Source organism: Excalfactoria chinensis, chromosome 11 (genome assembly GCF_039878825.1).
Source record: "Excalfactoria chinensis isolate bCotChi1 chromosome 11, bCotChi1.hap2, whole genome shotgun sequence".
In the NCBI taxonomy this organism is placed as follows: domain Eukaryota; kingdom Metazoa; phylum Chordata; class Aves; order Galliformes; family Phasianidae; genus Excalfactoria; species Excalfactoria chinensis.
In genome coordinates, this window is record NC_092835.1 from 15,392,856 (window position 1) to 15,404,406 (window position 11,551).

Consider the following 11,551-nt stretch of genomic DNA (forward strand, 5'->3'; position numbering starts at 1 on the left):
TACAGAGCTGTAATCAGCTCTAAAGTGTCAAGTAGCTGGGAAACGTATCCCAACTTCTATACTTCTATATGTTTACACAAATATCCGACTCCCCTCCCGCATTCTTAAGAGATTTACCAGTCCGTAATGTGAATGAGAAAATTAGCAATGGAAGAGATGCATTATGCAGTCTATTACCTGCCAAAGAAGGATTCGCTCCCTATAAAATATTTCCCAATGTTTCTACAAGGATAGTAACAGCACTGGAAATCCCATTACTTTCAGCTGAGTACAGTTCTGGCGGCACTATCCTTCCTTGTTTCATTCCACATAATCTGCACTCCAGAGGAAAGATTCAAATCTGACTCTGGGAAAATTTCCAACCTGAACCCATCTCAACAGAAATACTCTATCCAGAACTGGTGACAATAATCTCCAGTGCCTCCTCTTTCACAGAGACAATGTCAAGCAAAACTTGAGTGTAAGCATTACAATGGCCTGGTCCAAAGAGGATCTGTTTTTCTCTCATGTGAGCAAAGACACAGCTACGGAAACATGCCAGCAAATCTGTCCTTGAATGGTTTTATCTAGGTTTAGTTCAAAATCAATAAATAATAGTATTATGTGGCACACAGCTGCCATAATTACACATCAAAGACACTGATGATTACAACAGGCCGCATGAGTGCAAAGGCTCCAAAGCAGAAGACACAAGAGGCCTTTTTGGTCCAAAAGAACACATTCCTGATAAAACAAGGCAGCTGCACAGCTGCAGCTTCCACTGCCTTTGCCAGGCCCTGTATTACCCAGCTGCTCAGCAATGAAGAGCATCTCCTAAAGACTATGAGACTTGGCATCACCGTGCTTGAGATACTCTAAAGCTCTATTTTCCCTTCCATAAATCAATGCCTGGTTTATCCATTCATCCTCAGTTACTGTGAACATTCTTCCAAAGCAACTGAAGATCTAGGACCACGTATTTTCAGCGTGTATGCCCAAATCAAACATCATCTCCTAGCATATATAAACATACAAGTATACCAATCTGACATATTGAAACTCACTTTTTCTTTGCTCCTTGACAGATTGTCAACAAATCAAAAATAATCTTTATTGAATGCTTTAAGTTTCAGCAATGCAGAGGCTGTGATTATATTATTGTAACTGGGAATTTCTAATGTTCCCCATTTGGATTACAACTACTACAAGCAAAAAGGATTTGTCCAGTATGTCCAGGAGGCAGAGTGTAATACTGTTCCTCTGCCCCAACAGGAGCAGGCTCAGACTCCTTATAAGCCAATCATCTGTAATGGCTAGAAATAGGCCCTGCTTGGCCAAGAAATGGTCCCTCTCTACCAACAGGCCAGCTTCACATAAAGCCTGCTCTGGACCCTTCCTCCAGTAAACTGCAGAGCTGGCCTCAGCACTGTGGCCTAACAAGTTTGCCAAAAACAGCCTTCACTTCTGCTAGCATAATCAGAGAGCTGCAATATTCACCTCATCTCAGTGCTTTCAAAAAGAAAAACACATTCTCAGAGCAGTAAACATCCTTACAAGTTCCACAGTGTTCACAGCATCCTTACTGTCTTTGGCTCACCTGTGGGTGTTGGCTTTCAGCCAGGACTTCCACCTCACTTCTGCTTTTGTGAAGCAGCAACCACACAGGGCTTGATTCAGCAAGGAACCATTTTAAATCAGCTTCAAAATCAGCAGAGCAACTCACTGCTCTTTGTAATCTGAACAAAATAGAAGTATTTTGCATTCAGATCCAGTCGGTCAAAGAACTATGCAAATACAAGACAATCTGTTCATCTGCCTCACTCCTTATCTAACATTCAGCAAAAGCAGACAATTGTTTAATTGTTTCGCTCTGGAACAGATTTGCCTGTCAGTCTTGCAGCTTTCAAAATACCAGGCAAGCAACATTATGATTCACTTTTGGAATTCAAGAAACAAACTGTCTATTTTGTTGTGTGACTTCTATGATTCATGAAAATGATCCCAGCTGTCACATTACATAGCCATAAGGGGCAAGTAGCAAAAAAAGGAGGTCAGATCAGGCAAGTTCTCTCAAAAAATAATCTTTCCTTTTCCTTCGAACCACATCTGAAACCAAATAAATAAATGGGAATACACAGGGAACCACTGAGCCTTTTACTGGGTCAGTGTTTCCAAAACAACCAAAATGTTTGACTGCAACCCAGCAATTCGGTCCCTGTATGTAACTGCATATAGTTGTAATATTACAAACAATAATGGCAAATATTATGCTAAAATATAATGTACAACACCGAGCATAAAGATGTATGAAATCTCTATATATCTAATATTAAAATTTATCCTGTTTAAACATTTCAACATTTTCAAAGAGAAATGAGAAAGCCAAGTATTGCCACCATTTCCTCAATAAGAAGAGCAGAAATAAAAGCACTTCTTACTCAATCCAGAAACAAAAGGAAATACAACTTCGGCAAAGATTCCCTTTCCAAGAGAAAACCTCACCATTTCATCAAGTCCCTCAAAATGTGTGCTTTAATAAAAACTCCTCTATTCAAGACTCCATTGGCTCTAAAAAGTTTGGAACTCATGCAGATAGCAATTATTAGTGCTGACTCAGCCATAAATCAGTTCCAAATTTGACCAAGAATCCTATAACCTGCATTTTTAAAGGAGCTACTTTTATGAGTGCAGTGTTGGAAAGATTTCATATATGGATTTCCATTTTACATCATATTAAATCTACTTTGCTGCCTAAAACAAGATAGAATATGTTTTATCATTATCTTTTACTGTATTTTGCATGCACTTTAAAACTGTCCTAAGAGTAATTAGCTAAACACCTCATTTTTCTCCTCTTTCCTAAAGAGAAGATATATGCTGATATATTTTTGTACACATTAAAAATACGTTTGTGCTTGCAAAATGAGAGCAAATTAACTTACCACTACATTAATTATTAGTACCATATGTCTGATTTAATGAATACATATTTTTAATGGAGAGAGAAAAAACAATGTGCTTTGCCAGTTGCACTGCTCTTCATTTCAAACACCACCTTAATTCACTACATGGCAACTAATTATACCTGCAAATGCATTTCAAAATGATTTATTTGTCCTAGCTAATACTGTCTGTTCACAGTCAAACGTCTGTTAATAAAAACGCAGGAATTTATCATATGACATTAAAACTGATTCTCCACGTTTTGGATTAAAATATATGAACAAATCACATTCAGCTCCTAGGTTTCTGAAAGGTTTAATTATTCTGGATAGGAAGGGGTAATGATAACTTATTCTCTGCAAAAAAATCATATGCCAGTAGCACCTTGATCTCCAGCAACATAATAATGGTGAAAGCTGCTTGACCTGAGAACACAATAGCAACAGGTTTGGTGCAAGAATGATTCCAATAGCCTGCTGCTGATCCTTCATTTTATGGCAATGGCAAAACTTCTATTTTGTGGAGGAAAAAAGTTGCTTGTTCTGTGGAGGAGGAAATAGCAGTGTCATTTTCAGTGCCATAGGCCCTCAGCACAAAGCTTTGCCATTTGAAGATAATTACAGCTTTTTAAACTTTATGTCAAATGATGATTCTACTCACACATAAAATACCCAATAAATTATCCTTTGCATTTCTCTAATGAGCATTTTTAGAGCTAGCAGTTTCCTTTACAGCTAAGCTCACTTCCAAGCAGACTGATACACCATTGTTAAATTTGAACCTCTAGTCACTACAATAGTAATTGCAAGAGCAATCCGTGGAATACCCATCTCTGCTTCCGTCAAACGTTCATCCATCTGCTCTACACACAACAGCAGGAGAGCTCTAATAGTTTAAATGCTCTGTAAATGAGTTCATTTGTGTAATCAAATCGCAGAATACATTTTGTTCTGATGCAAAAAGCAACATGAACTCAAAAGCAATCAGCATAAGCAATTTAACCTGCAGTCCAGCATGCAACTTCTTATGCATCTGTTTTAGCAATACATTTCTAAATGATTTGGTTTTGCAGTCACTGTAGGAAAACAATTAGAAGTGTGTGCTGCTGCTAACGTGTGTGCATGTACGTGTATACATGCACATGTGGCCTTTGCCAGAAATGATTAGAAACAGATGTGCTGGTGAATTAGTTCATTGTAAACCTTGTACTATTTTGTGTTCTGCTCAGATTCATGTGGAGGACTGTAAACCCACGAGGAAAACCCACAGGTCCTCTTCTTGTTGCTACATTCTGGCCTGATCTGCCGGAGAAAATTGATGCTGTCTACGAGTCCCCTCAGGACGAGAAGGCTGTATTTTTTGCAGGTACTGCTTTTAGTTCTAAAATGTAATTATGCATTTGCATAAATACTGCACTCAAGCTCAGGTTCCTCTGAGTTGTAACTGGGTCAGGGAACAGCCTGCCTGAGAGTAAGCATAGCCAGTGGGTATGAGTGGCAGATGTCAAGTATCCCACGTTGAGGACACTGCAACAAAGGCTGAATCTGAAAGGCTCTGAACAGTATACAGCACCTACTACAGCAAAAGGGAGCCAGTAGCACCAAGAAAGAAGCATTCAACAACAAGAAGGACTAAACAAGAGTTATTACCTAATATGCAAAGCAAACCAACATTTGTTCCTGCATTATTTCCTTCTGCTTCCTCTCATGATAAGGTACTGTCTCTGTGCCTGCTGCTTGGGAATATTACATCTTTTGTTCCCATGCCTCTCCTGCTCTTCTCCTTTGCCAAAGACTGACTTCTACTCTGGCATCCAAGGACCTGCCGTGGTAGCTCACCAGCAGAGGACAAAGGGGCCATGCTCACTGCCTGCACCAGAGGGAGGATTTTAGGCAGCGCTGCTCTGGCCATCCGGAGTCACACATATGGTTCAGCTGCACCAGCCAACTTAGCAGAGCTGGGAGGCTGTTTCCAACATGAAAAACTGAGCCAGCAAAAACTAGGCTCCAGTATCTACCAAAAACATGACTAAACATCTCCAATCATATAAAAACCACATGGCCCGTGCTCCTGTACATTTTCTGTACAGGATGGAAAAGAGTAATGGTAATCTATTCCATATGTCTCAAAGGCTATTTCCTTTAGTTTACATGGGAGAAAAAAAAGCTTTAAGATGTTTTATTTCAGCCAAGTCAAAACACTTCAGAAGTTGCATATACTATAGATAATCCTATTACATGTGCATCACTCTCCTTTTCTTTATATTTTCCAGAACAAAATATAACTAACCCACTTTAAATAAGAACTATTCAGACCATCAAGGACTGGTTTGAAAGTTGCCCGTAACTATTTGTGAGTGAGAACCACCCTTTCCTTATGAACGGTGAAGTGGTAACTTCTCAGGAGCTCAAGTGCTACATTTTATGGCTCTCTTATATTAAAAATACTTTCCTTCCCACTATCTGTATCACAGAATCCAGGAAATATTCTTTCATGAACAAGTCTTTCCATGGCTTTCAGTGAAGCCCATTAGGTGTTTACTAAGTAAGTTACAAATCCATGTAAGGAATGTAGAAACAGACCTCTTCCACAACAGCGCATTTGGAGAGAAACTAGAAAGTGTCATATGACAAAGATGACAACACAAATATGAATTCTGGGCAAAAACTCCCTGCTAACAGCTCAATAAAGTTGCTGAGGGAAACAAACCAAGGAGACAAACTGCTGAATAAAACAAATAAAGGGCAACCCATGTTGATCTCTATCTTGTTTCAGACCACCTTTATCACAGAGAGGATTACCAAATAGTAACTATTTGCTATTAGTTTTACAATACCTAAACTATACTTCTTTCTTCCTGTCTTCTGTACATTTGGCAATCTCTTTGGCTCAGAGCTCAGAAAAATGAAGCAGACATATATATATATGTCATATATATATATATCAGAAATGATATATTTTACTGAGAGGTAAAAACAGAAATTGTGATCTCAGTACAGCTGCACTCTAATTTAGTATATCGCAGACAGAAAAATGCTAGCAAGACCAATAGTACAATTAGTACAATAAAAACTGCCATATCCAAGTATAAAAGAAGAAATATGTCTATGTGCCTGATTAATAAGCAGTTTGGTGTTTTTTTTTTTCCCACCTTTCTTAGGAAATGAGTACTGGGTTTATACAGCCAGCAATCTGGATAGGGGCTATCCAAAGAAACTAACAAGCCTGGGACTACCCCCTGATGTGCAGCGCGTTGATGCAGTCTTCAACTGGGGCAGAAACAAGAAGACATATATTTTCTCTGGAGACAGATACTGGAAGTAAGAGACATGGAAGAGGCGGTATACTGTTAGACAGGCTCATATCTTTAGTGCTGAATGCACATTTAGGTTTGGGAGGCGAGAATTAAGCTCAAAACGAAGGCTGCTGGGACAGCACTAGAGGTGATGAGCAAGGATGGTAAGAGAGGATGCTGACCTGAGAGATATGGCCAAGAGACAGCTTCCATACAGTAGCAGGACATTAGCATGTAATTGAGGTAACAGCTTCCAAGGCAAGAGGAGAACTGGGTATCCATATCAGACTGCCCACCACTAACAACTCTTCCCCCCGAAGCCCTGAGTCTGAGCTACTATCCCAGTCAGTCCCAGGCTCTTAAGAGGAGCACGTTGGCTCTACTGTCAGCTCAAATCTAGTGGGAGAAAGCTCTGACAGGACTTCCTAAACACTGGGGTGATCACCAGCCATCTGAAGCTAAAAACTGGATTGCCCCTGAAATTCTTGTAGTAAGCCAACAGGTTTCAAGGTGCTCCATGCAAAAGAAACAACAACCTGTGACTAATAAAACACACTGCAGATGACTGCAATCCCATTGGCAGTTGATGTACCAGTCGCTAACACGTTTGTTTACTAATAGAGTTGGCACTGAGGTGATCTGAACAAACAACAAAAAGTCTACCAGTACTTTGGGGAAAACCTAGACTTCTATTTGTTTTGACCATCTTTGAAATACTTGTCACGTTTCCAGTATCTCGCAGGGAAGTTTTGTCATAAGTAAAACCACAAATATCCACAAAAGTCTGTATGTGTGTAGTTGGGGTAGGGTTCCTGTTTAAAAGAGTGTCTAAGATGCAAAATATGATGTAACAATCAACTAAACTCATATGCCATTCTATTATCAAAAGAATTCTTAGACTGCAATGGAGACTAAACACCCTAATCAGTATGGAATCTAATTGTGTTAGTATAACCATCAACAATTTGACCAGAGGCTTTATGTTTTAGGTAAGTAAGACTAGCAAGGGCCTATTCTTAAGGAAGGAAATAAGATGCATGGACTTGCCTAAGGTTATACAGCAACCTGTGGCAGAGCTGTGTATTGAACTACATTTATCTAAGTTACTTTTCAGGGCAATCAGACTGTAATCAAGCTGGCCAGTAACCTGCTGCAAAAACACACTGTGCAGGAAAGATATCAGACAGATCAGGAAAGAAATGTCTCGAAAATGTGCAAAGATGAATGTGTTTGGAATAAACATCCTAGATTGTGCCAGACAAAGTGTGTACTAAACGTATCTAATAGAATTTCAGTATCTTAACCACTAGGAAGATGTGGCACAAAAGATAATTTTAAAAAGCAGACACTTTGGTGCTTTGAGGAACTGGGTGCTGCCTATCAGAACAGGGTGAGACGAGAACAGAAACATTAACTGCAGCTTTCACTGCCAGAGATCTCTTCCTGGAACAAGACTTCACTCTAGGAATGCAGCCATTAAGCAATGGGCTGAAAGTTGAACGTTGTCAATTTATGAGTGAAGTTAAAAATCAGAAACATCAACCATGAAAAGATTCACCAGGACATAAATCCCTTCCGAGACACAGTCTATATAAAAACATAAGAGAAAGTATAACTGAATCAATTTTACATGAATATTGATCTCATATTATCATCAAATTGTATTACAGTCTTTTCTATAGCCTAATGGCTGGAGATTCCTGTAAGTAAATAACACATCATTTCACAGCTGCTCATTAATCATAATATTATGACAGAGCACTGGAACAGGTGGTGATTCCTACTAAAAGCTACAGACTATGAGTTAGCAAAACTGCTGGTCTGTACCAAGCACTGGTTTGATTAACTGCACTCCGAGGCCCCCAAGTAATTCATCATTCCAGCCACAGGCTGTATTCCTATCAAAGTACCTTATCAACTGCAGTCACTGCAAAATTCATCATTTCTTAAGATATAAGAACAATCTGAGGTGGTTTTTATCTGTTCAAAGATGAAATCAAAATATTTGAGGAAAAAAATACATGTAACAGATGCGACGACATTTGAGTCTGTTTTATTTTATACAAGGACTCTGCCACAGAATCGAAATAGTTACATACCAGAATAGTCTCCTTGCTATTATCACACCTGTTTTAAATGGATTTTCTGGAAGCCTTCTCCTCTCCCTTCCTTCAGCCCTAAAATCCACATTAAAATCTAACCTTCATATGTCGTCTGCTGCTTGAAAAGTTGCCTTTCCTAGAATTTGGAAGCTACACTCGTGAAAAACATTTTGCTAATCAACAGAACAGCGAGAACTGCATTTCCAGAAGCAGAGATTTCACAGGGTATAAAATGTATCAGGAATAAGAATGACATGGAAACAATGTTACAATCTCAGTTAATCTTTTCTGTTTGGTTGATTCACACAATCACAGAATCCCCAAGAAATTAAGTTAAATTTTTACATTAAGTACAGATTTGTAATGCATGGGCATAATTCACTTCAGGTACAATGAAGAAAAGAAGAAAATGGAGCTTGCATCCCCAAAATTCATTGCGGATTCTTGGAATGGAGTTCCAGATAACCTCGATGCTGTCCTGGGTCTCACTGACAGTGGTAAGCTACAATCTGATTTAAGTCAGTAACTCTTTTATTTGTCTCCTGTAACACTTACTGGATACTTTAACTTCTTGTGGTCCATTAATGACAGCCAAATTGCCATTCAGATTTGCAGGCTACTCGTTCAAACAAACTTATTTATATCTTTCCACTGAACATTAGTTGATAACTACACCCTACTCATCACAGCTTAAGCTTTTTGAAATGAAACATTTACAGAACACAACTTCTACAATATTTTTATCCAAGCAAACAATAATAGTTTCCCTGCTATCTCTTCGCAGAGCTTATTTAATTTCAGTTTGCTTTGTATCAGTTACTTCCATTATACTGAGCACTGTGCTAATATTGACAAGAAACAGTCTTAGTAGAATTTTACCCCTTTGCTTTCCTTCTATTTTCTTAACAAAAGTAACTGCCATAATAAGGCCATATATGGCTCTTAAGGTGTCTAACACATCTTAGTGCTTTCTATTCGCATGTTGTATTGCTCTAGAAACCTGCTACACAAATGTCAGGCTGTTACATAAATGAAGAAGAGTTATCCATGACAGATTCACTTTGAAAAACTAAAGAAAACCTGCATTTGAATCTGTGACAGTTTCACATCAGTTCTGGCATGGGGAAAATCAACTTGCTAGAGAACTCATCACACACAGCTAGACAAAGCAAATGAGTGGCTCCTGCCATCCAGCATCTAAGGCACAAGATGCCTTAATGCCAAAGGCCATAATCAGGCCAGGTTCAGTTGCTTGAAAGCTTCCCAACTTCTTGACTACCCTTCAGGTATGCAGATACAGCAAAATTTCTGTATCATCCTCTTCTGGCACAGCCAGAACAAGAGCTTGATATTCCCTTGATCACAGGCACAAACAAGTGGTATTTCCCTCCCCCCACTTCCCAATCTTAAATTATTCATTTATTTTATCCTAGCAACTGCAGCTGAGAGCTTGGCCCAAGGTTTCCCATGGCCTCTTATATTGCTCAGTTAAGTGTAAATATCTGGAAACATCACTAACGTCACATGAGTCCCAACTTGAGTACAGTTTCAACATCCATTTCACCACCACACATTTCTGCCTGGAAAGTTCTGACTCACAGAATGGTTTTAATAAGAAACTACAAAATAAAACACATTTTTAGTGTGTGTAAATATTTCAGGAAATAACTCTCATAGTTCATTAAGATTTGTGAAATTAAACAAAAAAAAAAGCTCTGATCAGAGATTTTGTGCTCTATAACTGACCAAGTCTATCATTCTGTTTACCTTCACAGGGTACACCTACTTTTTCAAAGACCAGTACTATCTACAAATGGAAGACAAGAGTTTGAAGATTGTTAAAATTGGCAAGATAAGTTCCGACTGGTTGGGTTGCTGAACTGTAGAATATATTAATAACCAAATATTTACTTTTTTTGTTATATACCTTATCTGCAATTAGAAATAGATATGAATGTCAATTTCTGGACCAGTCTGGTACTGGCACCCAAACATTAAGTACCAGTACTGTACACATCTGATAATTTAAAAGTGTTTGCCTCCTCAACATACAAAAGATGTTTACGTATATATTCTGGTACAAGTTTTCAGTTTTTGTGCTAGTCATAGCAATGCTAGTAACAGAACACGCACGGTTCTTTATTTCCTTGGTGCTTGAAGAAAGCATTGAAATCATTGGAGACTGGATCAGGCCCCTGTGTTTTATACATCTCAAATAGCCTCAAGTAAGATGTACCAGCAGTGCACTTTGATTTTTTTTTTTAATTTTTTTTTGTTTTTTTTAAATACAGCTCTTTTATAAATAGAAGGTTTGTCTTAATGTTTTTAACCCTCTTGCGAGTTTGATCATTATTCCATTTATTTACATAATGATACAGAAAGACTGTCAAAGGCACAGGTTGCCTCGGGATTTGATTTGTATTGATGCATGATGGAATCATGGCAAGAAACTGTATTAAAGTATTGTTTTAAAGTACTTTCTATTTTAAAACCTTAGTTCAACTTAGCAATTTGCTTCCTGCACTTTGTTACTACTCTATAACTTGTCTATACAGACAGAATGACTCAGATTTATTTTTTTTTAAGTCAATGCATTATACACAGAAGTCAAGTATTACTGTTTACCTTGTTTTAATTTTCTGTTCTTTAGAATATCGAGTTTTTGTTTGGTTAGGCTTCCTGCTTATGCATTGGGCAACAGAAAGTGTTCTTTTCACATCTGATGAAATGTTTCTCATTAAAAAAAAAAAAAAAAAGTAAATAAAAAAATCCAGAAAACAATGTCCCAAACATGAAATGCCAATGATACAAATAAAATTGAATTACACTGTCAACGCTTCTCGTGGCTGTGCTTCCTTGTGTCATTTGGAATTAGAAATGAATATACCTGTGAAATACCTGTCGAGGGACGGTCAGTATTACTCCAGGGTATAACTGTGTACCAGATTTAGTCAGAAATCTGGGTTAACTTTTCTATCACTTCCATTATAGAACTGCAACAACTTACATTAAAGAGATGTTGCACCTCATGCTCCTACAGAGGCCACCGCCTTTTCAGAACAGTTTACAGCCTAATATCCACACTTTTCTTATCAGCAGGCTATCCCACCACAACGTAGAAAAATACCATCGGAATACAAACTGTATACATAACTTACAGTGAACATAAATTTGAGAAACAGAAACTTAAACCTTTACTCCTGCACATGGACCCAACGCTGTTTGGCCAAGG

The 11,551-nt window shown here is 38.2% G+C and overlaps 1 protein-coding gene across 1 annotated transcript in view; it reads left to right on the plus strand.

Moving 5' to 3' along the window:
* Nucleotides 1–11,151, plus strand: part of MMP2 (matrix metallopeptidase 2) — a 32,339-nt gene extending 21,188 nt beyond the window's left edge. Inside the window, exons 10-13 of the mRNA XM_072346272.1 lie at nucleotides 4,151–4,287; nucleotides 6,083–6,242; nucleotides 8,707–8,816; nucleotides 10,095–11,151. Coding sequence (XP_072202373.1) covers nucleotides 4,151–4,287; nucleotides 6,083–6,242; nucleotides 8,707–8,816; nucleotides 10,095–10,198 — 511 coding nt within the window. The 3' untranslated portion in view covers nucleotides 10,199–11,151. The remainder of the gene's footprint in view (nucleotides 1–4,150; nucleotides 4,288–6,082; nucleotides 6,243–8,706; nucleotides 8,817–10,094) is intronic.
* Nucleotides 11,152–11,551: the final 400 nt, after the last annotated feature.